Source organism: Balearica regulorum, chromosome 21 (assembly GCF_011004875.1).
Source record: "Balearica regulorum gibbericeps isolate bBalReg1 chromosome 21, bBalReg1.pri, whole genome shotgun sequence".
Lineage (NCBI taxonomy): Eukaryota > Metazoa > Chordata > Aves > Gruiformes > Gruidae > Balearica > Balearica regulorum.
This window is the reverse complement of record NC_046204.1, coordinates 6,835,061-6,856,112: the sequence shown is the minus strand read 5'-3', so window position 1 is coordinate 6,856,112 and position 21,052 is coordinate 6,835,061. Positions and strand designations below refer to the sequence as shown.

The window sequence follows — 21,052 nt, the reverse complement described above, 5'->3', positions numbered from 1 at the left end:
CATCAGGCCGTACACAACGCGACTATATTCCTTTTGAAAAGCAGCCCAGGGCTGCTGGAAACGAGCCTAAAGCTTGCATTTTTATTCACAGCAAACCCCAAGATGGCTTTTTGGGCCAGTCCTGCTCCCATGGGTGAGAAATTCCCACATCACCCGGCCAAAACACACGTAGGAAGCGGAGCACGAATTCACCCTCCGGCCAAACTCGCAGGCACACAGACAGCGGGAGCGGGCATCGTGCTGCGGGAGCGGCCCTCGTCCCACCGAGCTGCAACGCCGCAGCAAATCGGTTCGGATGCACGCACGCAAAACCGCGGCGTTTGTCGTCCCCCCCCCCCAAAAATCAAACCACCCCTCTACAAATACGCTGCAAACAAAGGTTTCCTGCTGTTCCCAGTGCTTGGCAGGACCTGAACGCCAACCCCAGACAAAGCGGCTGCTCCGTTGATCGGCGGCACGGTCAGCTGCTCCGTGGCCGTTCGGCACTGCCGGCACCTGCAAACAAACCTCTTACAGGAGGACAGCTAGCGAGTCCTGCCAGATTTTAGCACGCTTAATTTTGAGGCAGAAGCAGCAGATTTTGCAAAGGAGCACCGAGGTTTTGCAAAACAGCCTGAGGTCGGGGTTAGGTGCGTCTGCTGTGGGGCGTGCGCGGAGGACACGGCTGCGCTCTCCCCTTCCTTCTCCATCAGCCTCGCCTGCAGGAATCACCATTCCCTTACAATATATTACAGTGCCCATGGGGACGAGCCGTCCCAGGACAGTGACGGTCACAGCCATGGGAGCGCTCGCACTTCCCGGCATCCCACGTCTCGCTCTGCTTTCCAAACACCGTCAGAGGACAGGTATGCAAGTAGCCGGAGATGCTCGTTAGCCATTCGGGCGCTTCTGGCGTAATTACTCTGTTAGTCACAGCCCATTTCACTGCAGTCACTGTGCTTTACGTCATTTTTTCAGCTTTTTTTTCTACATGTGACATCGGAAAAGATGCTACGTGTGCCGGTCTGTTTTGTTAAACAGGAATTCCTGGCAAAGCAGCTCGATGAAACTTCGACTCCCACCTGCTCAGACTAAAAGCTTTGCTTTATTAAACCAGATTTTCCGCGTCTCTTCACCAGGGAGCGAGGGCTTCACACCTTGCCTCCAGCTGCGGGCCAGCTCTTAGGGGCACACACAACTTCCGAGGAGCCGCAGCACCTCGCCACCTTCTCAACAAGAACTGCATGGGACCCCTCCACCCCAAATCCCTCAATCTGGGGTATATTCTTCTACTATTATTTTTTTTCTTCTCTTCAATAAGGGAGTCCCTTAACAATGTTATTTTGCCCATCTGAGATCACGCCTCAGGGCACAGCAAAGCAAAATTCCTGTGACACAACAACAGAAATTAGGATATGCAATATGAAATAAGAGCTACTAGGAGGAAACTGTTATACAGATTTGGACCAGCATCTCTTCTTTGTCTTCATTTTGGGCACTTGCACTTCCCTCACACCTTACATCGACCATACTGCTGGGTCAACCTCTGCTGAACGCTCCGGAGCTGCATCAGTATCAGCATCATACCAACAGAGCCACGTCCGTACCGGCAGCCCAGAGGCAGAGGACAGCCTGGCTACGCCGACACGTGCTCCAAATTCACGGAGGATTCTGCTCCGTACCCCACACCATCAAAATTCAGACCGTGTGAGGGAGCCCGTGGCTGAATACGCTGACGACTTTGTCATCGATCGCTTTGCTGGAAGCCTGGGATGCTCGTGGAGCAGCATCTGCCCTAAAACAGCCGACCGATTTCAGACCGCTCCGGCTTGCAAACCTCGGCAAAGGCCAACCACACACAAGCGCGCGCACACACAAACACAGTGTACAAAATATTTATTTAGTACAGGTCTGCTCACACAGCATGCTCCGCGGGCATTTCACCCTGCACACCTCCTGGCAGCGGCGCGCTCAGCTCCCATCCCCCTGGATTTATCTGCTTCGCCTCAAACGGATCGCCCCGTCGCATCGGAGTGCAAAACACAACGTGGAAAGCAACCCAGGCGAGAAATCCAGCCTCTCCCCGAGGAGCGCAGGGCCCGTTTCAGCCCACTTCCCACCAGCAAGCACAGACCTTGGCAGGAGTCGGGGCTGGCCACCATCCCAGCCCCAGATGGGAGCGGGGAAAAGCTGCAGCGCTGCTCTGGCAACGCTGTTTCCCTTACTCAGAAAAAAAAAAAAAAGGCACCCAAAAAAAGGAGCGGTGCCCTTTTCCGCTTGGAAAAAATCCTTGTTCGGTATCAGTTTGGTGGCTTGGAAAAGTCTTACTGGCACAAGGGGCGAGAAGATACGTTGGCTAGTCCTTATGTAAAACACCATAAATTACACTTTCGGCACTTGCAGCCTTCATTTCCTTCAGAGCAGCAGACCTACTGGCATTCAGCTTTCTGTCCCCACGGTCTTTTGTTAAACCCTGTCCTGGGGAAAACTTGTCCTGTCGTTGTGCCGCAGCACTACGTACCCTTTGTGTCCTCCACATCGCAGCTTCCAGGGAGCCCCGACCGCTTCTGCGCCCGCAGACCAAGCCCCTCTTAGCGCGGTTGTTTTCCTTTTTTTTTTTTTTTAAAAAAAAAAACAAAAACCAAAAACCACAAAAACCCCAAAAGAAACCAAAAAACCAACCCAGCAGCATCACAGATTCCTCTTAAGTCATTTGCTGGCTCTCTGGTACTTTGTCCTGGATCTCCTCGTACTTGGGCGGAGGGGTCAGCGGCTCTATCGTGATAGGGGCGGTGCTGTTCCCCTCTGCCAGGTTCAGCCTGATGTCCTTCAGGTGCAGCTTCTCCGACTTGATCCTCCGGACCTTCAGCGGCTTCAGGCGCTTGCTCAGGCGCGAGTTGTGCCGGCTGGGTTGCCGCTCCGTGCCGGGCTCCACGCCGGCGGCTCCCGGCGGCTGGGTGCTTTCGTCGAGCCCTGCCAGTGACTCGTAGGAGGGCAGGGAGATGCTGATCCTGTTGCTCCTGTCCAAGTCTCTGGGCTCAGAGTAGCCCGCGTTCATCACCTCCTCGTAGCTGGGGACGTAGTACTGGGAAGACACGTCTTCATCCTCTTCTTGACTAGGGGGGGAACACATGAAGACTATCAGTAGCACATCGTTTCAGCTTCACTAGGGGCAGGGAGCAGAGAATCAAAAGCAAAACCACCCAAACAAATTCTTTGCACTTCTACATTATACACCAGCTCCTTTCAGCTTGCCAGAACGGTTCACCTCCCTGCCTCTGATTTCAGACACGTTTCTATTTCCTTGCGACGTACGTCTGTCTTTGACCATCGCTCCCTTTGCCCACAAAACCTCTTCAGACATTGCACAGCAGTAATCTCTTCCCCCACCCCAGCAGAACACTGCCTTCGCCCCTCGACAAAACAAAGTACCTTTCCAGGGGACATCACTGCTCTCTGTCTTTGCCATTCCCATATCTTTCGGCTTGGGTGTCAACCCTACCCCTCTGCACAGGCACGGCCCACACCGGGCACCGCACCGATTCCCCACACCGCCGAGACGGCCGGGGACTTCTGTGTTTGTTCCGACCGTGCCCGCCGCAGCAGCAGCCTTTGCTCTGCTCGGCGGAGTTCCCCGAGCAAACAGGAGAACCCTGAAGACTTTCACCGGGTCTAAACTCCACATCCAGCCGCTGCTGCAGCTGGAAGGCTGCTGGGCACCTCAGCTGTGCCCAGCAAGACAGCACACCCTGCGTCTCCCGCTCCTCTCCCTCCACAGCCCCTCGCCCAGCTTGCAGCAGCCATCCTGCTCTCCTGCGTTAACCATTAACCACCGCTCCCGGCATCGCCTCTCGGCACGCTGCTCGTGTACTGACAAAGCAAGGAGTGGCACGTCTCAGCAAGGCTGGCTTAGCCACGGCTCCATCTGCACCCCGGCTCACACACCAGCAACCTACAGCACCATAAATCCAGCTGGAGTCATTCCATCCTGATCTCCAAAGGATACTTTAACCCTTGCCTTTACTTTAGCACACGCTGCTATCAACCTTACTCTCCTCGCTCCTATCTCCTCGAAGCTGACTAACTGCTCTTGTTTCATTCCTACACTCGATCCCGCTCCCTTTTTCCCCGGAAAGGCTCACCTGTCCTCCTGGTGCGAGGGCTCTGCAGATGCCTGGTGCTGTACGCAAGCGATGTCTTCGCTTTGCCTCTTCTTGTCCCGGATATTCAGGCAGATAGAAAGCAGCAGCAGCAGCACGCCCGCCCCCACCAACACGTACGCCACCGAGAAGGTCTTGCTCTTCAAAATGCCCCCGGTGCCGCGGTCGGGCTTGCTGCTGTTCCCGGCGTGGGCGGTGGGTTTGTCGGCAGGGCCGAAGCCAGGGACGAGGTTCCAGACGGCCATGATGATGCCGAGGACGAGCATCCCCAGCCCTATCGCCGTCAGGGCGTAGTGCGAGCCGTTGGCCCGAGACTGGGCCATCGCTCCTGCTGCTGGCTGGCCGGCCGGGCTGCCCCCACCTTACAGCATGGCTCGGGTCGGGACGGGCGCAGGCCTGCTAGCATGCGTGCGGTCCTCTCCCACGGCAGGCGGCGAGCTCTGGGAAGAGACCGAAAGTGACAGTTAGTGCACGGCGGGACGTGAGCGCCACACAGCTACCGTTTCAGTGGCCACAATAACATCGTCTCGTTCCGCTAATGCTGGAAATCTAATTCCACCGCGCCTGCGGAGAGCACGTCAGGATAGAAGGCGACAGTCGGCAGCAGGGTCCTTGCTGGCGATTCTCATTGCGATCCTTTGCTGTAATTTCCACTGACCTTAGAAAAGAACCAAATTACTGCTAACATTTGCTAGGGACTTAGACTGACCGTCCTTAGGAGCGCAATAACTGACCCCTTCCCAGCACCAATCTCAATCCCACTGCTTAGAGAAACGCCCCACGCTCGATGGAGCTGCGCTGCTTTAGCTTCTGTCCGTCCAAACTAAGCAGGAACTGCTCAGAAACAAATCTCGAGCTGTACAACTTCTCCTTTTCCCCTGTTCGAGATGGAGCTGGGCTGCTTGTGGCACTGGCTGCCCGCCTTGCAACGCCTCCCCGCCTGGAGAAGGGAAAGCAAAATCGCAGCTCTCCCAGCCAAGCCAACTCTGTGGCTTCCCCCGGCTGCTGCCTGCGAGGGCTGCTCCAAAATCAAGTGTCCTTCGCTTGCTTCTGGCCAGCGCTCGCCCACCCTGGAGGAACACACGCTGGCGACGAGCCCCGTGGCCGCATCCCGCTGATCGCAGCAGGCTCGGGGCTGTCTGAGCACCGTTGTTCCCAACCAGCCGGACCACGGGTGGCAACTCCTCCTCCTCCTCCACCGCCTCGACTCAACATCTGCATCTTCTGAGTCGCCAGGACCAGATGCGCTCGCTTTCCAAAAATAAACACGGGGAACTGCATCTCCTGGCTGCTCGCCTCCCTGACCTCGGCTTGCCAAGACAGCAGCTGCCAGCGCAAACCCTTCTTACTAACTGGGGGCGAGTACCTCCGATCCCTGCAGCAAAGCTCCCCCGCTGTCCCCCGAGCCAGCCTCACAGCCGCCTCCGTTGCGGCCTCACGCACGTGCCAAAACCGGTGTGCGGCTGCGCCAACGTGCCAGGGCTTTCTCCTTTTCTCCCCGGCGGCTAGAAGTCACCCTTGGACGTGCTGCTGCTGCTGCGTGCTGTCCCCGTACACAGCCTCGCCCTTCAGCGTAACCATCCAGTTCAATGGTCCCGAGCTTCACGTTTGCTTGTTTAGCTTGAGCACAAGGGTCAAGGGCCAGAACAAACCAGCGTTCCCAGAAAACAGACCAGCTCCGGCCGCTTGCAGGAAAAGACACGCACGCGAGCCCGGAGAGGAGAGGGGAAACCCGCGGAGCGACCTCCCCATCGCAGCCCACTCGCCGCCCGTGCCCCGGCACTGCTGTGGAAGCTCACCGAGGGGTGTCCCAGCCCCGTTAGACACAGCCCTGGCCCCGCGTCGGGGCTGCTGGCATTCGCGTGGACCCGAGCAGGGCCAAAGTCTTCGCTCCCGTGCTTTGTCAGGGGTTATCGAGCGAACGCGAGCTGCCGAGCCCTGCCCGACCGGAGCCGCCGGCAGGCAGGCAGGGGCAAGCCTACCCTTCCCCGTGGCACGGCTCAGCGCCATGCCCAGCCCCGCTGCCAGAGCCAGGGCTGGGCTGCTGCCGTGTGGCACTGTCTGCCCCTCGGGGAAGGCATCTCCTGCCCCCCCCGACCTGCCCCTGGCTTGAATTCATAGAACCCCAGACTGGTTTGGGTTGGAAGGGACCTCAAAGCCCATCTAGTTCCAACCCCCCTGCCATGGGCAGGGACACCCTCCACTAGCCCAGGTTGCCCAAAGCCCCATCCAACCTGGTCTTAAACACTTCCAGGGATGGGGCATCCACAACCTCTCTGGGCAACCTGTGCCAGGGCCTCACCACTCTAACAGTAAAGAATTTCTTTCTGACGTCCAATCTAAATCGACCCTCCTTCAGCTTAAAGGTCCCAGCGAGCGGCTGCTGAGGATGCAGCAAACGCTACGCCAGAACAAAACGTCCTCGCCACCACCCCGAGAGCAATCGCATCTCGGCAGCCCGCTCTACCTGAGCGCTCCTGAGCCTGCGGCCGCCGGGAGCAGCCTCTGCCCTCCTACACAAAGTCTCCACTCTCTGCCTGCCCGCGTCCTGCCCGTCCTGCCTGCCCCTGCCAGCGGGGCACCGAGCGTGCTGGGGGGGAGGTCAGCACACGCGATGGCTTTTTGCCCAGCCCCGGCGGGCCACGTGCTGCCCGCGTCCCACGCTTCCCAAACAAACGGCTCCCTCTGATTTCCGAGAGGCCCCCGCTACGGGACGCCTTCCCCCCCACGGCACTTGTCCCGCTTCATCTCCAGGCGTGAGATTGCCACACCAAAACCAGGCCCTCGCTCTGCGCTCGCAGCGGTTCTCCCTGCCCGAGAGCTCCAGCGCGCAGAGCAGGAGTAAGACGCCTCTTCCGAGCCCCGCTAACAGACCTGAGCCCCTTCTTAGGACAAAGCCCTGTATCACCTTTACCACAGCCACCGACCCCCTGCTCTGATTTCTCAGCCCCTCTGCTTCTCATTTTGGGTCTTCTGACCGTGGCCGTACGGGCGGCTGCGGGGTTCTTCCCTTACCTAGTTATACAAACGGGCTCCCGTGCTGTTTGGCGAAGCGTTGCACAAACGGCCATTAGCCAGCCGAGATTTCGCTTGCCAACTGCTCCGATGGGTTTGGGGCAGGGAAACAACGCTGCACGCACAGAAAACACGCGGGGCTGGTAACGTTTCCCCGTGGTGGTTAAACCTCTGTGCCTGTTCCTGATCTCTCTGGCTTGCCTTGGGCACCTCAGCCTTAGAAGCGGGCAGGATTTCAGCTTCTACATCATCTCCGTGCCTGAAAGTTTTACGCAGATCCCTCGCTGTGGTGCCCTGCAGCCCGGGAAAATCAGATTACAGCGGGAGACTTGACATACAAGTCCGTCTCTCCATTGAATTAGCCCTTCTTTTGGCTTTCCAGAGCACACTCCTATCGCTGCTTTAGCAATAACCCCGGCGCCCTGACGTCAGCGGCCAGAGAAGGGAGCTGCTGCTATCGCTGTCGCGGGTCCAGCATCCCCGGCGCTGTCTGGAGCAGCAGAGGTGGCATCACCGAGACGGACACCGGCCAGCGCAGCGAAAGGGTGCCACAACTTGAGGGTTCAGGGCAGCCCAGAAACAACCACCAAGTCACCCCCAAAATCTCGCTGTGGCTGATACTGCATCTCTGAGGCGGCATCTACTGTGGCCGTCCCGAGCAGCACGCACGCAGTGCCGGCCTCCCCGGCCCAGCAACAGGGACGTTCCCTGCTCTGCAGTTACAGCAGTCTAATAATCCCCGAGGGATTTTTCCACCATGATTTCCCCCAATTTGTTTACCAAAACCGCTCCAGAGCGCTCTCCTACTGTGCAAAGCCCCGAGTGCCCGACGCTTACTCACCATCCTTACACCATTTCCTGCGAGCCTCCTCTCTTCTTGCCGCCCCCCAGCTCGCTGGGGCTCCATCGCCATCCTCAGCCCTCCGTCGGGCCGCGAGCCCCCCTCAGCCCCCCCTGCCCGTGTCCCCTTCCCTCCAGCTGCAGCATGGCGTCTTCCCTGCAGCCAGACCCACCTTCGTCCCCCTCCCACGCACGCCTGCGGCCCTGCGCCGCACTGGCAATGATTTACACCAGGATCTCCAAATCATTAAACTCCACCGGCGCAGCTGCCAAGCCAGGGGCACCTGCGCCGCCTCCGCGCTCGGCCGGGCTTCCCGCACCTCTGCAGGCTGCCGGGGCCAAGGGACGCTTTGAGACTTTCCCAATCGTTAATCTGGCACGGGAGGGCTCGGGATAAGCCCTTTCTCCAGCACGGCACGCCAACGCGCCCCAAAGGCTTTTGGCACCGGCAGCCAGGCGGGGCGGCAGCAGATAGCATCTTCCCCTCTGCGGGACACACCAGCCCTCCGCAACAACGGTCCCACCATGGGGACATGGGCCCCCCCCCCCCACCGACCATGCTCCACGTCTCGGTGCTTGCGGTGAAACGCCAACCCCGCCGGGGTGACTCACGAGGAAGCACGACACCCATCGCTGCCCACGGCGGCACGGACGCTCCTCTGCCCTCCGCAACCTTTGGATTTTCCCCTCCCATGCCATCACCTTCCCACTCCAGCAGCAACACCTTTGTCATGGGATCACAGAGATGAGTCTGCAGTTCAGGGAACGGGTCAAACCCCGATGCAGTCACAGGGCACGGGATGAGCTCGCACTCGCACTGAGCCCCAGGGCTTCCTCGCTCCCGTGGAGGCAGCGCACGTTGCACGGTTCGAAGCATGACGCCACAGAGAGACATGTCCCTTTGGAGTCTGCCTCTGAAAGCCAGCGTGCAATTCCAGCGCCAGGCAGAAAACACAAGACTAATTTTCTAGGAGTTTTTTTTGGGGGGGGGAATTAAAATCTATTCTCCAAACACCCAAAGAGCCTAGAACCTGCTGCACGTCCGCTTATATCTGATGACCAGAACCACAGCCCTCCCTCTTCCCAAGCTGCTCCCGGGGCTGGCGGCGGTTCAGCGCCCACCACTTCCCAAGTTACAGCCCTAAGGTCCTCCGGCTCCTTTCAACGGCCATCCTCAACACACCGGAGATCAGCCGCTCACGCGTGGGCATTTCCAGAGAGCTTTACACCCTCTGGACATGGGGCACAAAGTCCCCTGGGTCGGGCGAGCCCGGAGACGATCAGAGATGGGGGTAACGCCGAGCCAGGCTGGGCTTCACCTCTCTGCACGGCACCGGGGACACCCAGCCCCGCAGCCGCTCTTCCGCAGCAGCTCCAGCACGCGAGGTGCTACCTCCGTCTTCACGCTTACGCCCAGACAGCCCTCTCGTTAACCACCTTCCTGCTAATCGGTGACCGCAGCACATCCTCACCAGCTGGTTCCTGCGGCGGCAGTAACCTTGCTCGGAGCCCTCGTTCCACAAAACCCCACGCGGAGTCAGAAAACCAACAGGTCAGCACCCAGGCGATAATTTCTCCTTTTTTTTTTGGCCCTTCTCGCTGCCCAAGTCACACGTGCTCCCAGCAGCAGGGCTGTGTCTGGCCAGATGCGGCTCAGGGGATGCGGGGAACTCCCCTGGCCCAGCGGGGAGAGAAACACCCAGAGAGAGACACTGAGCCAGGAAAAGCAGCATTGCTGCCGATTTACCCAATTCCTGTTCATTTGGGCTCGTACCCAGCCCGTTATAGAGCATCTCACCAGGGAATAGAGAGACCCGGAGAGACAGCCCCACGCAGGCCATCGGGGCTTTGCCACATTTTGCTGCTTAAGCTCCCTGCCAAGAGCGTACAGGAATGCACCCACATTCATCACTCCCTGCATTCCCTACAGACATTTTAAGAGCTATTTCACCATCTCTTTCATTTTATTTTTAACAATGACTCCTCAATTGCACTCTTGCAGACAGCACCAGGCGACCAGCAGTGTTTTCCTAAAACTCTGCATAAGGCGCTTCCCCCGTCCCGGCGCCAGCCCACCCTGGAGGGGAGCCCGGGACCTCCGGCGCTGCGGCTTCCTGCAAAACGAGGGTGTCACGGGAAAGCAAAGGCTGCCCGGCCCGCTCCCGGGCTCAGGATGCTGCAATCCACCCGGCCTGCTGCCGCGGCTACCGGAGCCATGCTGACACCCATGGAATAACAGCGACGGGGCTCGCAAAACGTCCCATTCGCACAACGCAGCGCCCGGCCCTTCTCCAGCTGAAGGCATCTGCCACCACCACTGCATTCTTCGCAACTCCAGGGACCGGCGGGCGATTGAGCCGGCACCGGTTTAAGAACTGGCACAGATCACGCAAGCCACAGCAACCGTATCTACCGAGTCCTAATCGTCATCATGCGGCAGACAGCCATTAGCTTGAACTTTATCATCGAGGTATGAGAAACTGCCTTCCAGACTCTTTTTCTCCCTGTAATTTCATTAGGGCCATCAGAGCAGTGCTTGCTGCAAACCAGTAATGGACTCAGAGTCCTTTTAAATTTATATTTAGGGACGTTGCCATTTATTCCTGGGGATAATGCTGCCGCAGCCACCGAGACCGTGCCGGCACCAACTCACAGCAGCGCCGGAGGTCAGCGAGCCCTTGCCGTGTCCCAGCCCGCTCTGCAAACAGCGTCCCGTGGCTTTTCCCGAGCCCGGCTCACACACGTAGTTAGTGCCAGCCTAACACCTTTGGGTCAGACTTTACTGAAGCAGAGGTGGGGGGGGTGGTTTGGGGCATTTTCCTCTCTTGGGGCTAGAAAAGGGAGTTGAATTGCCAGCCCACCCTGCGCACCCAGGCCTGGGAAAGCACACGTCAGCCTGGGAAAATCCCAGCGCTTTGACTTTGTCTCCTTCCTGCCTTCCTTTTGACTCTACTTTGCACCTTTGTGTTTGGTTTTGGCTTTTTAAGTTTTCCTAATCTGCTGTTTCCTGCCGAGACAAAGCCATTACCCTCCCAGCTGCCTTTCCCTGGCTTTTGGTCTGTGACCTCGCACCCTCTCCGTGCCTGATAACACGTTCTCTTTCGGCGCCTTTCAGCGCTTGTGGACACGGTCCATCTGCCCTTCTGATGTCTTCCAAAGCCAAATCCGGCATTCCCACTGCCTCAGAGCACTTCCCAGCCCTCCTGGAGTGCTTTAAGCAGCTCCTGTCACACCACGGGAGCCCCCCAAGCCCTATCTCCCCTCGCTGCAAGCCACTAGCCCGGGACACCGTGCTGCCATCGGCCTCGCCAGCGCCGCCTTCCTCATCCTCAGCCTGCAATTTCAGCGACGTCCTTCGTCTCGCTGCGCCCCGACGCGGCATCGCCTCTCTCATCGTCCTTTCCAAACAGCCTTCTCCAACGAGTAAGACCCGCAAACAAAACCTGCCGCAGATGGCAGAGAGGAGCCAACAGGGCAGAAAGGGAGAGATGGAGCCGGCTGGGCAGCCAAGCGACGCGCGGCAGCCAGGCACAAAGCAGCAGTGTTTAGTGAGGCGGGCACAGGAATTTTGATCGGGATAGAGGTTTGCCGGGGGATTATGCCACTGCACGCTACCTGCACAGCTCACGCAGGATTTTCAGCTGCTTGGCCAGTTTCCACCTAAGAAATACACTGGGAACAAGAAACACATTTGGGAGACAGACACATACTCAGGCTGCTAGAGGGATCCCTCCTCCAGGGCTCCGGCTGGGAGTGCCGGCAGACAGCCCTGCCCAGCCCCGGCCTCCCGGGATCTCCGTGGGAGCGTGGCTGTGGGCAGCACCTTACGGCACTGCAGCCTTCACCGCGGCGCCGAGCTACACCGAGTATCGCCAACACTCAGCTGTCCTCAAGGCACCAAGGCCAAATGTTCCTCCTTCCCCAGGCACTTCCCTTCCTAAGGATTTTCCCACCCATGTAATTACCCACAGGTAAAATCAAAGGCATCTCACATACTTCCGAGTCATTTCAGTTGAGGGCTGGGCTCACCAGCCCCACACCCACGCATTCCTCATTGCCAGCTGAGAGGATTCCCTTTCTGGCCATCGCGCCGAGATGTCCAGGGCCTTGGGTGGCTGCGGGATGCTCGGCTATGTCCTAGAGGTACTGCATCCCACCGAGCAGTGGCTGAGGTCTGTGCTGGAAGAGCTTTACGGAGCCTGAAAGCCCAGCAGCAGCTGGACCCTGTTAGCTGAAAGCCGGGACCACACCAGGGGACCACACAGCTTCACCTCCCCCAGGCTCCCCCACGCAGAGCTGAGGGCAGCCGGTCTCACACGGGATGTGCTCACAGAACTGCTGATTTCTGCTCACGCGGCCATGCTTCCCAACAGACCGGGCTATGCCGGGCTCAGAGATGCTCGACCCCACCACATCACCTCCAAAAACCAAATACCAATGTCTTTGCAAGACAACTGGTTCGAGACATGTTGCTGACGGCAGACGCTGCTCCCCCAAACCCGGGGAGCTTCACCAGGATGCGGGTGACTCTCCTCAGGGGTTTCCCTCGCGTGCAACCTCCGCAGCAGCAAGGCACCCCAATCTACTTCTATTGCACCGGTGCTGCTGGGTGTACTGTGACTCCCGAGCCCTTTTTTAAAAGTCAGTAGGGAGGAGACACACACTGGGAGCGCACCCGATACGCACACAAAGAGCTGGCTTAGAGGAAAAAACCACCTCAGGAAAGCTGTCAGCGCTAACGTCAGTATTCCATCCCCCAGCAGATACGAGTCCCGGTGCTCAAAGCCTGGCAAGAAGCTGTGGAAGAGGCCCTGGCTCAGTGCAGGTGGAGCGCGGCAGGCAGGCTTCCTCCCCTCCCTGCCGCCGGCACGGGGCTACCGAAAGTCGCAGCCCCCGAGAAACAACACCCACCTGAGAAACACCCACCTCCCAGGATTTCCTACCCGACCTTGCCTTCGTAACCCAAGGAGATGACAGTTCTTCCCTTGCTCCTCAAGACAACACAGAAAAAAATCATTGCAACAGAGATAAGAGCTTCCTAAAATAATTGCGCCTGTCACGGGCCGCGTCCCAAAAGCGCGGTGCAGGAGGGTGTGCCCACCCGGCGCACACCTAGGGTGACTAACCGCGCACACAGGGGGCTGCGGCTGCACCCGCTGCAGTTGCTGACTCGCTTTCACGGTGGGATTTCTTTCTAAACCAACTCTCGGGAGACGTTCCCAGATTTGCCGGAGCCCTTCAAAGCTCCAAGCCGCTCTTTCTTTTTGCGGTAATGGCACAATAGGAAGAACAGAAACGCCACTGACCGGCGTTTAGTTCATAAACCACCTGGCATCGCCCGGCCCTGCACAGGTTTCCTTCTCTTTGTTTGCTTTCCAAACAGACTCACGCACACTCCGTCCCTTACACCTTCCCGACGACTGACGTCTTTGAGCGATGGGCTCGCGATACGTGACTGCCCTGTCACGCTGCCATCCGTGGGAACCGGCCGCAAAGACACCGCCGGGTTTGGCGGGGGGCTCATCTCACACAAACCCCCCCCCCCCTTCTCTCACCGCTGAGATGATCCTTCCCAAAAAGACGGCTACTCTTTTCCCTGCTCCTGGGACCCGCGGGGGCCAACGAGGCGCCCCAAGCCCACACGTCACGAAGGGGTGACAGCAGGGACTGACCCCCACGACGTCGCCGCTCCTCAAACCCGGAGGGCCCCAACCCTCGCCCCCCCCCCCCCGCTCTGGGGATGTTTCCCCCGCAGCCCCTCCGTGAGCTGGGTGCTGCTCTCACAGCCCCCGGCCAGGCAGGAACCAGCCCCAGGCAGCTGCCCCGGGGCGGGGGGCCCGGCGGGTACGAGCAGACAGAACCCCACCGGGGCTGGCTCCAGCCCGGTCCTGTCCCGGGTTTGAGCCGGACCCAGTCCATCCCCCGCCCCGGGCGCTGCGGGACCGACCCCGGCCCGCTCCTGGCTCCGACCCGCTCCCGGTCCCGTCTCCTGTCCCGGTCCCCCGGCCCGGCGGGACCGAGCCCAGCCCGCTCCAGCGCCCCGGTCCCGTCCCGGGGCAGGGGGTCCGATCCCCCCTCGCCGCCCCCGGCCCGGCCCCACGTACCTCCCCGGCGGCGGCGGCGGGTCCCTCCCGGGCCGGTCGGCCCTGCCCGGCCCTGCCCTTCCCTGCCCTCCCGGGGCGGTGCTTCCAGGGCCCGGCCCCGGCGGGGGGCAGCGCTCTGCCCGGTCCGGCCCGCCCGCAGCGGGAACCCGCGCTGAAAACCGGGAGACTGGAGAGGGCCAGGAGCGAGGAGACACCTCAGAGCAGCGGAGACCCCCGCGCCGGGCAGGCCCCGGGGGGCAAGGGGGGAGCAGCCGGGCAGACCCCAGGGGGGAGCAGGCGGGCAGGCCCCAGGGGGCAGGGGGGAGCAGGCACCGGGGGGCAGGGGGGGAGCAGGCCGGGGGGGGCAGGGGGGGGCAGGCCCCGGGGGGGAGCAGGCCCCGGGGGGCAGGGGGGCTCTCGCCCCGCTTCCAGCTGTGGATCTCCCCGGCAGTGGGTAATTACAGACCGCCCAGCAGACCCCCACCCGAGAAGAGGCAGAGGAGGGTAATTGCTCTCCTGGAAGCCCTTTACATCGCATTAACCTGGCCGGGCTGATCCTGACCATACTCTCCCCTCCATCCCCTCTCCGGAGCTGTGGTTTCTTTCGGTATTTTCTAAAAGTTCTCAGAAAGTCTGGGGGGAAAACTGCACAGGCTGATTTTGGTTCCTCTTCTCCAGAAGTCTGCGCTTCCAGCAACAACGAGCTTAGTCAGGAAAGAGATGTGCTATGGTGCCAACCAAGCAAAGTTTGTTCCTTTTCCCACGCTAGCTGCGTACCCGGCCACGAAGAGGACGGACTCCGGGCCCGCCTGCTTCCCGGGGGTCCCTGCACCCTGGAGGCTGCTCCTGCAGCAGTTACTTACTGCAATTCCTACAATCCATTGTGCAATATATATAAATTACATATTTTCCCATGCCTCGTTCCAGGTGTGGGGCACAGCTGGGGCTGCAGGTTGTCTCACCCACTCCGAACAGGGTCTACGCAGCGCTCCAGGCACCGCAGCCCCTGTTTCGAGTTTAAAAACCAGCTTGTGAGGGACCTGCAGTGAAACCAGCTCCTACCAACGAGCAGAGCGAGCCTTTCCTCAAACAAGCAGCTCCGAGCACTGTTTGCAGAAGCCCCGTTTTGAGGAACCACAACGGCTGGGGCCGATCGCTCCATTCGACAGAGCAAAGCCAACATCCCCACAAAGCCGGGCTTGTGTTCCCAACCAGCCTGGAAAGCACTTTTTTATGGGGCTGCTGCCCTTTATAAACCCTCCCAGTTCACCACCCGCTCACCGGGAAGAGCCCTTCCGGGTACGGCCCTCACCAGGGCTGCTGGCCACGTGCCTCGGCGTTGTGGCCACAGTCCCGTGCTTTCCAGGCTCAAATGTGGGGACTGACCCGCTGGCTCCTGGCCCCTCTTCGGTAAGGCGTTACTAACGAACAATTAACAGCCGTGGTTACGTGCAGGGTTGTGGGCTGCTCTGGAGGGTGGAAGCGGGGAACCTCTGCGCATTCCGTGCGTATCTACGACGCGACCGAACAACGCGTCCATGTGACATGCATACAGTAACTGCGGAATTGGGAGCACGCTCCCTAAGCGGTGGCACAGGGCATCGCAATTAATGCCCTGCCCCGTGTCACCTCTTCCCAGCTGCCATCCCAGCAGCAACTGGGACTTGAGTTTTTCCAGGCCCTTCTCACACCTAGCCGTAATAATGAACACCACCAAGAACTCAAATTCTGTCAGAAATGACACTCAGGGTGGGTTTTTCCCAATCACGAGTGAAAAAGCAACATTGGCACACTTGCTGGACCAGCCGCTGCAGTTTTTCCTGTCCCTTAAGCCCTGCAAGTCTTCGCAAAGGCAAAAGCCATCACGGACCCAACACAACTCGTCACATCCCCTCCCGTGAGTCAGCATGCCGCAGCCCTGCCTCGGGGACACCGGTGCTCAGGATGCCGGGTAGAAACCCTCCCGTTTCCCCGCATCTCTCCCTACCGGCGCCATCCCGCTCGCTCGGAGCCGATGTTATTTTCCACTGACTCACCTGCCCCAGCTCCTCCTCCCGGTGCATGGCGGCGCTGCCCTTCCCTGCTCACGATACCTTCCTTCTCTTTTCAAAGGCTGATTTCAAGAGCTGCGCTATAAAAAAACCAAACGTATTATTTTATATATATCTGCATATCGGGTTTTTCACCTTGTACGGATTGTTTTGCATTTTCCGGCTTGGCCACCCGCTCAGGCAAATTTCCCCCACTCCTTCCCCTCCTGCAGCACAAACCTGTCGTCTCAAGCAGCTCCGTCAGTCGGTAGCTATAGCAGGGAATTGTTTTCTCTGCAGGTTAGCTGCGAGAAAGCGGGAGGGCAATGCACTTCACGCAGAGACTGTCACTGATCCTGCGTGGCGACAGCCCAGCCCGAGCCCTGGAGAGGAGCCCTGGAGACCGTGAGCACAGAGGGGACATTCATAAAGCGGCTCCTCATGTTCCTGCTCTGCAAAGCTGAATATCGGCCAGAAACGGCCTTTCCCGTGGCAGCAGGGCCGGGCGAGCCGGAGGCGGCTGCACATTTCCCTGTCGGCACGCTCGAGCCATTTCATCTCTCCTTTTGCTCGGCTGTTCCCTTTGGAGCAGATTCATTTCTCCTCTCCCCTGGCACTGCTGACCCCGGCTAGTTTGCCCATCCTTCGTTTCGGGGGGCTCGCTCGCGCCCCTCAGACGGCAGAGCCTGGATGGCTGATAACGCACCTGCCTGCCTCTGCTGCGGGCTAACGCGTTTACATGCATTTCTTCGGCTCATTTCCCTTCCTGGCTACGGTAGTCAAACTCGTGTGGGTATTTATCCGAGGGCAGCTCCAATCTCCCCTTGCAAACGCTTACTGCCTGGTCTGGGACAGGCTGGTACCTCTTTGGGGTCTTTATCCAGCCAAATATATGGGATAAAGGATTTGCTTGTGCAGGAATGCCAAGGAGGGAACAGGAGCCGCCCCGGGAGCCATCAGCGGGCAACAGAAGGGCCTTTCAGAGGGGCATCTGATGCCCTGGTGCTTGCTGGAGGTGCCAGGGCCTCACGTTACCCTGCGTTAACGGCAAAAATCCGTCACCAGCGGCTTTCTCCTGTGTTTTTCTGCTCAAAGGAAGGCGCTCGACACGTACATTAAAATCACCACTGCAAAGCCCAGCCCAGAGCGCAGCCACGTCCCGGGATTCCTCCAAACCTTTCCAACAGCGAGCCAAACCCACGGCTACGGGTGACACGCCACTCCTGATACCTGCAGCCAGATGGTTTGTCCTGAAAGGGGAAAAGCCCGTCCCCTTGAGTCAGGTCAGCAGAGCCACCAGATGGAGTATGTCTATTAATACAGAGAGTTATTTTTTACAGTTCGTTAGCACCAGAAATATTACACATCACAGGCTGGGGAGGATGCTCAGGTTTCTGCTCCCTCCGTCTCCCCAGTCCCACAAGCCCTGAGCCATCCCCTCGCTGACAGCGCAGCCTTTCAGGAGGGGGGAGGTTTGATTCCCCCTCCCCGGGCTGGGGGACAGTCTCGTCCCGGGCACTTGCACCCCTCCGCGAGAAGCAGGTCGCCAGCGGGGAGGGTGAATTTCTGCACGCGGCCTGCAAAGCTGCACCAGCAACGTGCACGGGAAAACAAAAATAAGGGTCCCAGGGCAGCCTGAGCACCAATCAAACCATCCTGCCCTGCGTGCGCTAATTAAGCATCGTAACGCTCTTGCGAAGCCGGCGCAGGCCCGTCGCAAAAGCCCCCGTGGTGGCGAGTCCCGACACACCGCACGCAGAGCTGCCCTCGGGGGCACCATCCAGCCCCTTCCCCAGCACCGCCAACCGAAGCCGCGGCTGCCGGCGCACGGGTAAACACGAGCACGACATTTGCTAGCCGCACCGTCTGCCCAGGGAGCGGCCACACCGTGGCCATCTGTGCTGGCAAGCCGGCTTCGGCAGCCGTGCCGTGACCACCCGCTCCCAGCCGGATCCTGGCCCCATGCTTCAGCCCAGGTCACTTTTCCCGACGTTTCCCGTGGGGACGTGGAGCACGGCAGAACCCTGGCCCTGGGATAAAAGTCCATCCCAGCCTGTGCCGTGATGGGCTCCCTGCCCAGCTGAGGGCTTCACCCTCACACCCCAGCTCCCAGCCCTCACGCACTGGTCTATACTGGTATCCCTCTTCCCTGTGCCTTGGTGTCTGTACCCCGATTTGGGGAGTGCCTGCTGGGGCTGCAGGCTGGGAACCTGCTGTGCAAGTGGAAAAAGAGAGGAAAAGCAGCAGCCCAGGAGGCATTTCCACACATTCCTGCTTGGCACGATCCCACGCTCACCCGGTGGGAGGACGCGACCTGCCGGCATCTCCGCGGGACCGGGCTTCGGAGGTGGTGCAGGCAGCAGGTGTCCTGGGGGCTGCCGGGACGCGGCGTAGAGGACGGCGGTTCCGGTACAACCAGTCTAACCACTGCGCCAAGTCGCCATCTGCCATTTCAAGCACGCACACGTCTGCAACCTAGAAAACCGTGTAAGTAAAGCTGCTGTATTAACAATAAGAGTAATAAGTAACCCGCTGCTTCCTCCCGGCGGCAGTCTGGGGGCTCCTGCATCTCATCTGCGATGCCCTTAGCTTGGCTGGGCAGCAGAACCACCCCCTCGCTGCCAGCGCGACGCGTGGGAGGGGGGTGAGGATCTTCTTCATTTTCCCCGGGGCCTCCGTGACCTGCGTGCTGCCACCGGGAAACGAGCGGCTTGATCGGGACGAGAGAGGGCTTGGGGAAATGAGATCCAGGGCTTGAGGACGACAGGGCTGGAACAGAAGAGCCACGGCGGTGTCGTGCACCTGGATGTTTAAAAGAGCTGAGAAGTTCAACGTAGCTTTGCAGAACTAGGAGCAGATGGCGAGCGATGGCTTGTGCCCGAGAAAGGGAAAATGCTGGGAAATCACTCGCCAGTGATGATAAAACTCCAAGGAAACCTTAGTACCTGGGTACAGGGCCTCATTGCCGCTCCAGTGTCCCGGTTGGATGGAGCGGAGCAACCCAGCCTGCGGCGCTGCCGGTGCTCATGGCTGCATCAGGTGGGGCAGCGGGAAGCCGATGGGGGCTGAAGCGGGGGACAGTCGCAGGGACGACGCTCGCTCGGCAGAGCGGGATGCCCCAAAGGCCACGCGGGATGCCCGCGGCAAAGGATGCTTTCAGGTACCGCCGCGTCCCCTGGGCTGCGCAGGCAAGGACTCAGAAAGGAGTTTCCAACATCGACTTGGCGCACACAGAGCGGCAAGAGTAGAATTCACCTTCAAGGAAAACACTGAAAATGGAGGAATAAGTGACAGGGACATTTCCAAACTTTCAGTGATCCTGAGCAATAAACCAGTAGCCTCGGCGGCAGCAGCCCTCGACACCAGCATTTGGGGAGATGCCATCATCTGCAGCCCCATCACCCGCAGTCTGCGACCGACCACGTCTCAAAACCCACCAACCACCCCGACCGTTTATTCAGGTATTTAACACGTACAAGCTTAACTCTTTAATGCAAATAAATCAATCCCAGGGAGGTGAGATCACCTGCCTACAGCAACGGGGCAAGAAAACCTCCCCGGGGCTCACCCCCGCTGCAACCTCTCAAACCCCCTCCTGGTCCGCAGGTTACGAGTGCACGGCCGTGGTGCGACAGGTAGACGCCGCTTTGGTTGTAACATCACCCGGAGGCAATGCCGGGACCGGTGTGGCTTGCTCATGCACCGGGGGGGGGGTAAAGGAGCGCGGTGGCCCCCGGGTGCCCCCCTCTGCAGGGCACCCCGGCTGTCCCGGCACACCACCTCGTGCCCTGGCACGGAGCGGCGAGAGGGTATTTTTCTTTTTCAGTCTAAAGTCCTCACCAGGGAAACACATTTCTGACTCTTGTCTGCACAACAAAGTTATTGGTGCGAAGCGCACAAACACCGCGAGTCGGACCTAAAATAAACACGTCCTGGTCTTAAAAACTACCTCGTAGCTCACCTTGCACTTACGTGGCTGCCGTCGTCATCTTCGTGGCACGGGCAAGTCTCCTTCTCAGCCAGGAGCGCTGTGGGGGGTTCGTTGGCTTTGGGCAGCAGCAGTCACCTGGACACGCAAGCCTTCGGCTGCGGGGAGCCGCGACGTGCACGAGGGTCACCGCGACGGCCGTGGCGTGCCCTGCGTTTCCCGAGTTGGCTGCAGCGCTCCCGGCCGGAGACACCGCAACGGGTGGAAGGCCAGCACGTGGCTCGTGGACTACTCACACGATGGCAGCATCGCAGCGTGCTGCGGCGGGGACACGGCCGAGGCGCAAGCAGGAGGCAGCTGCGGCGCAGCAGAAACACGCTCCTGCAGCCCTGGCCTGCCTGCCCTCCGCTGCCGGGGGACGAAGCCACCGAGGAGACACCCCTCAGCCCAGGACATCACCCACGGACCGCAGGGAACAAAGCCTCCTCCGCTCACCCCCGCTCCGATGCACAAAGCGACCGCTGTCCCCCCCCTCCCCAGGGCCAGGCGACGGCCCAGCACAGCCAGCGCGGTGCCCACGGCACAGGGACAAGCGTCTGCTACGACCGGCGAGCGGCAGAAGCCACGCCGGGACCGGTGTCGCACCCGCAGCTCTGCCGTGCTCCCAAGCTGCCGATGGGCGCCCGGAGTTTTTAAAAACCACGGCTGGGGTGGGCGAGCACCCGCACCCCGTCCCTCGCGCGCTGCAGGTGAAGGGCAAAAACAAATATTTGTGCAGCAAACCCTGCCGCGGTCTGCGCCCAGCTTATCTCTGTCGCTCTCGACAGTCACACTTTAATGCAATGTTTAATTCCCATTAATACTGTGTTACAGCCGTGGGTGACAGAGCTATATAGCCAGCTGGCTTCTACATTTTTATTTATTTATTTATTTATTTATTCTCAAACTCTCCCCATTTCAGACTCCGGTGGCTCTTACCTGCTCTGCAGCTGCTCACAAACCCAGAAGGACGTTTCT

At 59.6% G+C, this 21,052-nt stretch overlaps 1 protein-coding gene across 8 annotated transcripts; it reads right to left on the bottom strand.

The window, feature by feature from the left end:
- Positions 1–1,860: 1,860 nt before the first annotated feature.
- TMEM51 (transmembrane protein 51) lies at positions 1,861–21,052 on the bottom strand. Of its 8 annotated transcripts, XM_075773068.1 has the most exons (7): positions 20,080–21,052; positions 19,053–19,376; positions 18,404–18,582; positions 16,348–17,418; positions 16,114–16,208; positions 4,122–4,579; positions 1,861–3,095 (listed from the first exon to the last, which is right to left on the bottom strand). In XM_075773068.1, exons 6-7 carry the CDS (start codon positions 4,460–4,462, stop codon positions 2,684–2,686), a joined length of 753 nt encoding a protein of 250 aa, XP_075629183.1. In that variant the 5' UTR covers positions 4,463–4,579; positions 16,114–16,208; positions 16,348–17,418; positions 18,404–18,582; positions 19,053–19,376; positions 20,080–21,052; the 3' UTR covers positions 1,861–2,683. The 8 variants fall into 8 exon arrangements, with proteins under 8 accessions (XP_075629183.1, XP_075629182.1, XP_075629186.1 ...); XM_075773067.1 differs by lacking the exons at positions 16,114–16,208; positions 16,348–17,418; positions 18,404–18,582; positions 19,053–19,376; positions 20,080–21,052 and adding an exon at positions 14,099–14,190; XM_075773071.1 differs by lacking the exons at positions 16,114–16,208; positions 16,348–17,418; positions 18,404–18,582; positions 19,053–19,376; positions 20,080–21,052 and adding an exon at positions 8,168–8,296.

Bases quoted from the DNA above. Each gene is read 5' to 3' on its own strand.
- TMEM51 (XM_075773068.1), bottom strand. From the start codon at position 4,462: ATGGCCCAGTCTCGGGCCAACGGCTCGCACTACGCCCTGACGGCGATA. The intron at 3,096-4,121 runs GTGAGCCTTTCC...TTCCCCCCCTAG, and splicing joins CCCTCGCACCAGGAGGACAG to TCAAGAAGAGGATGAAGACG.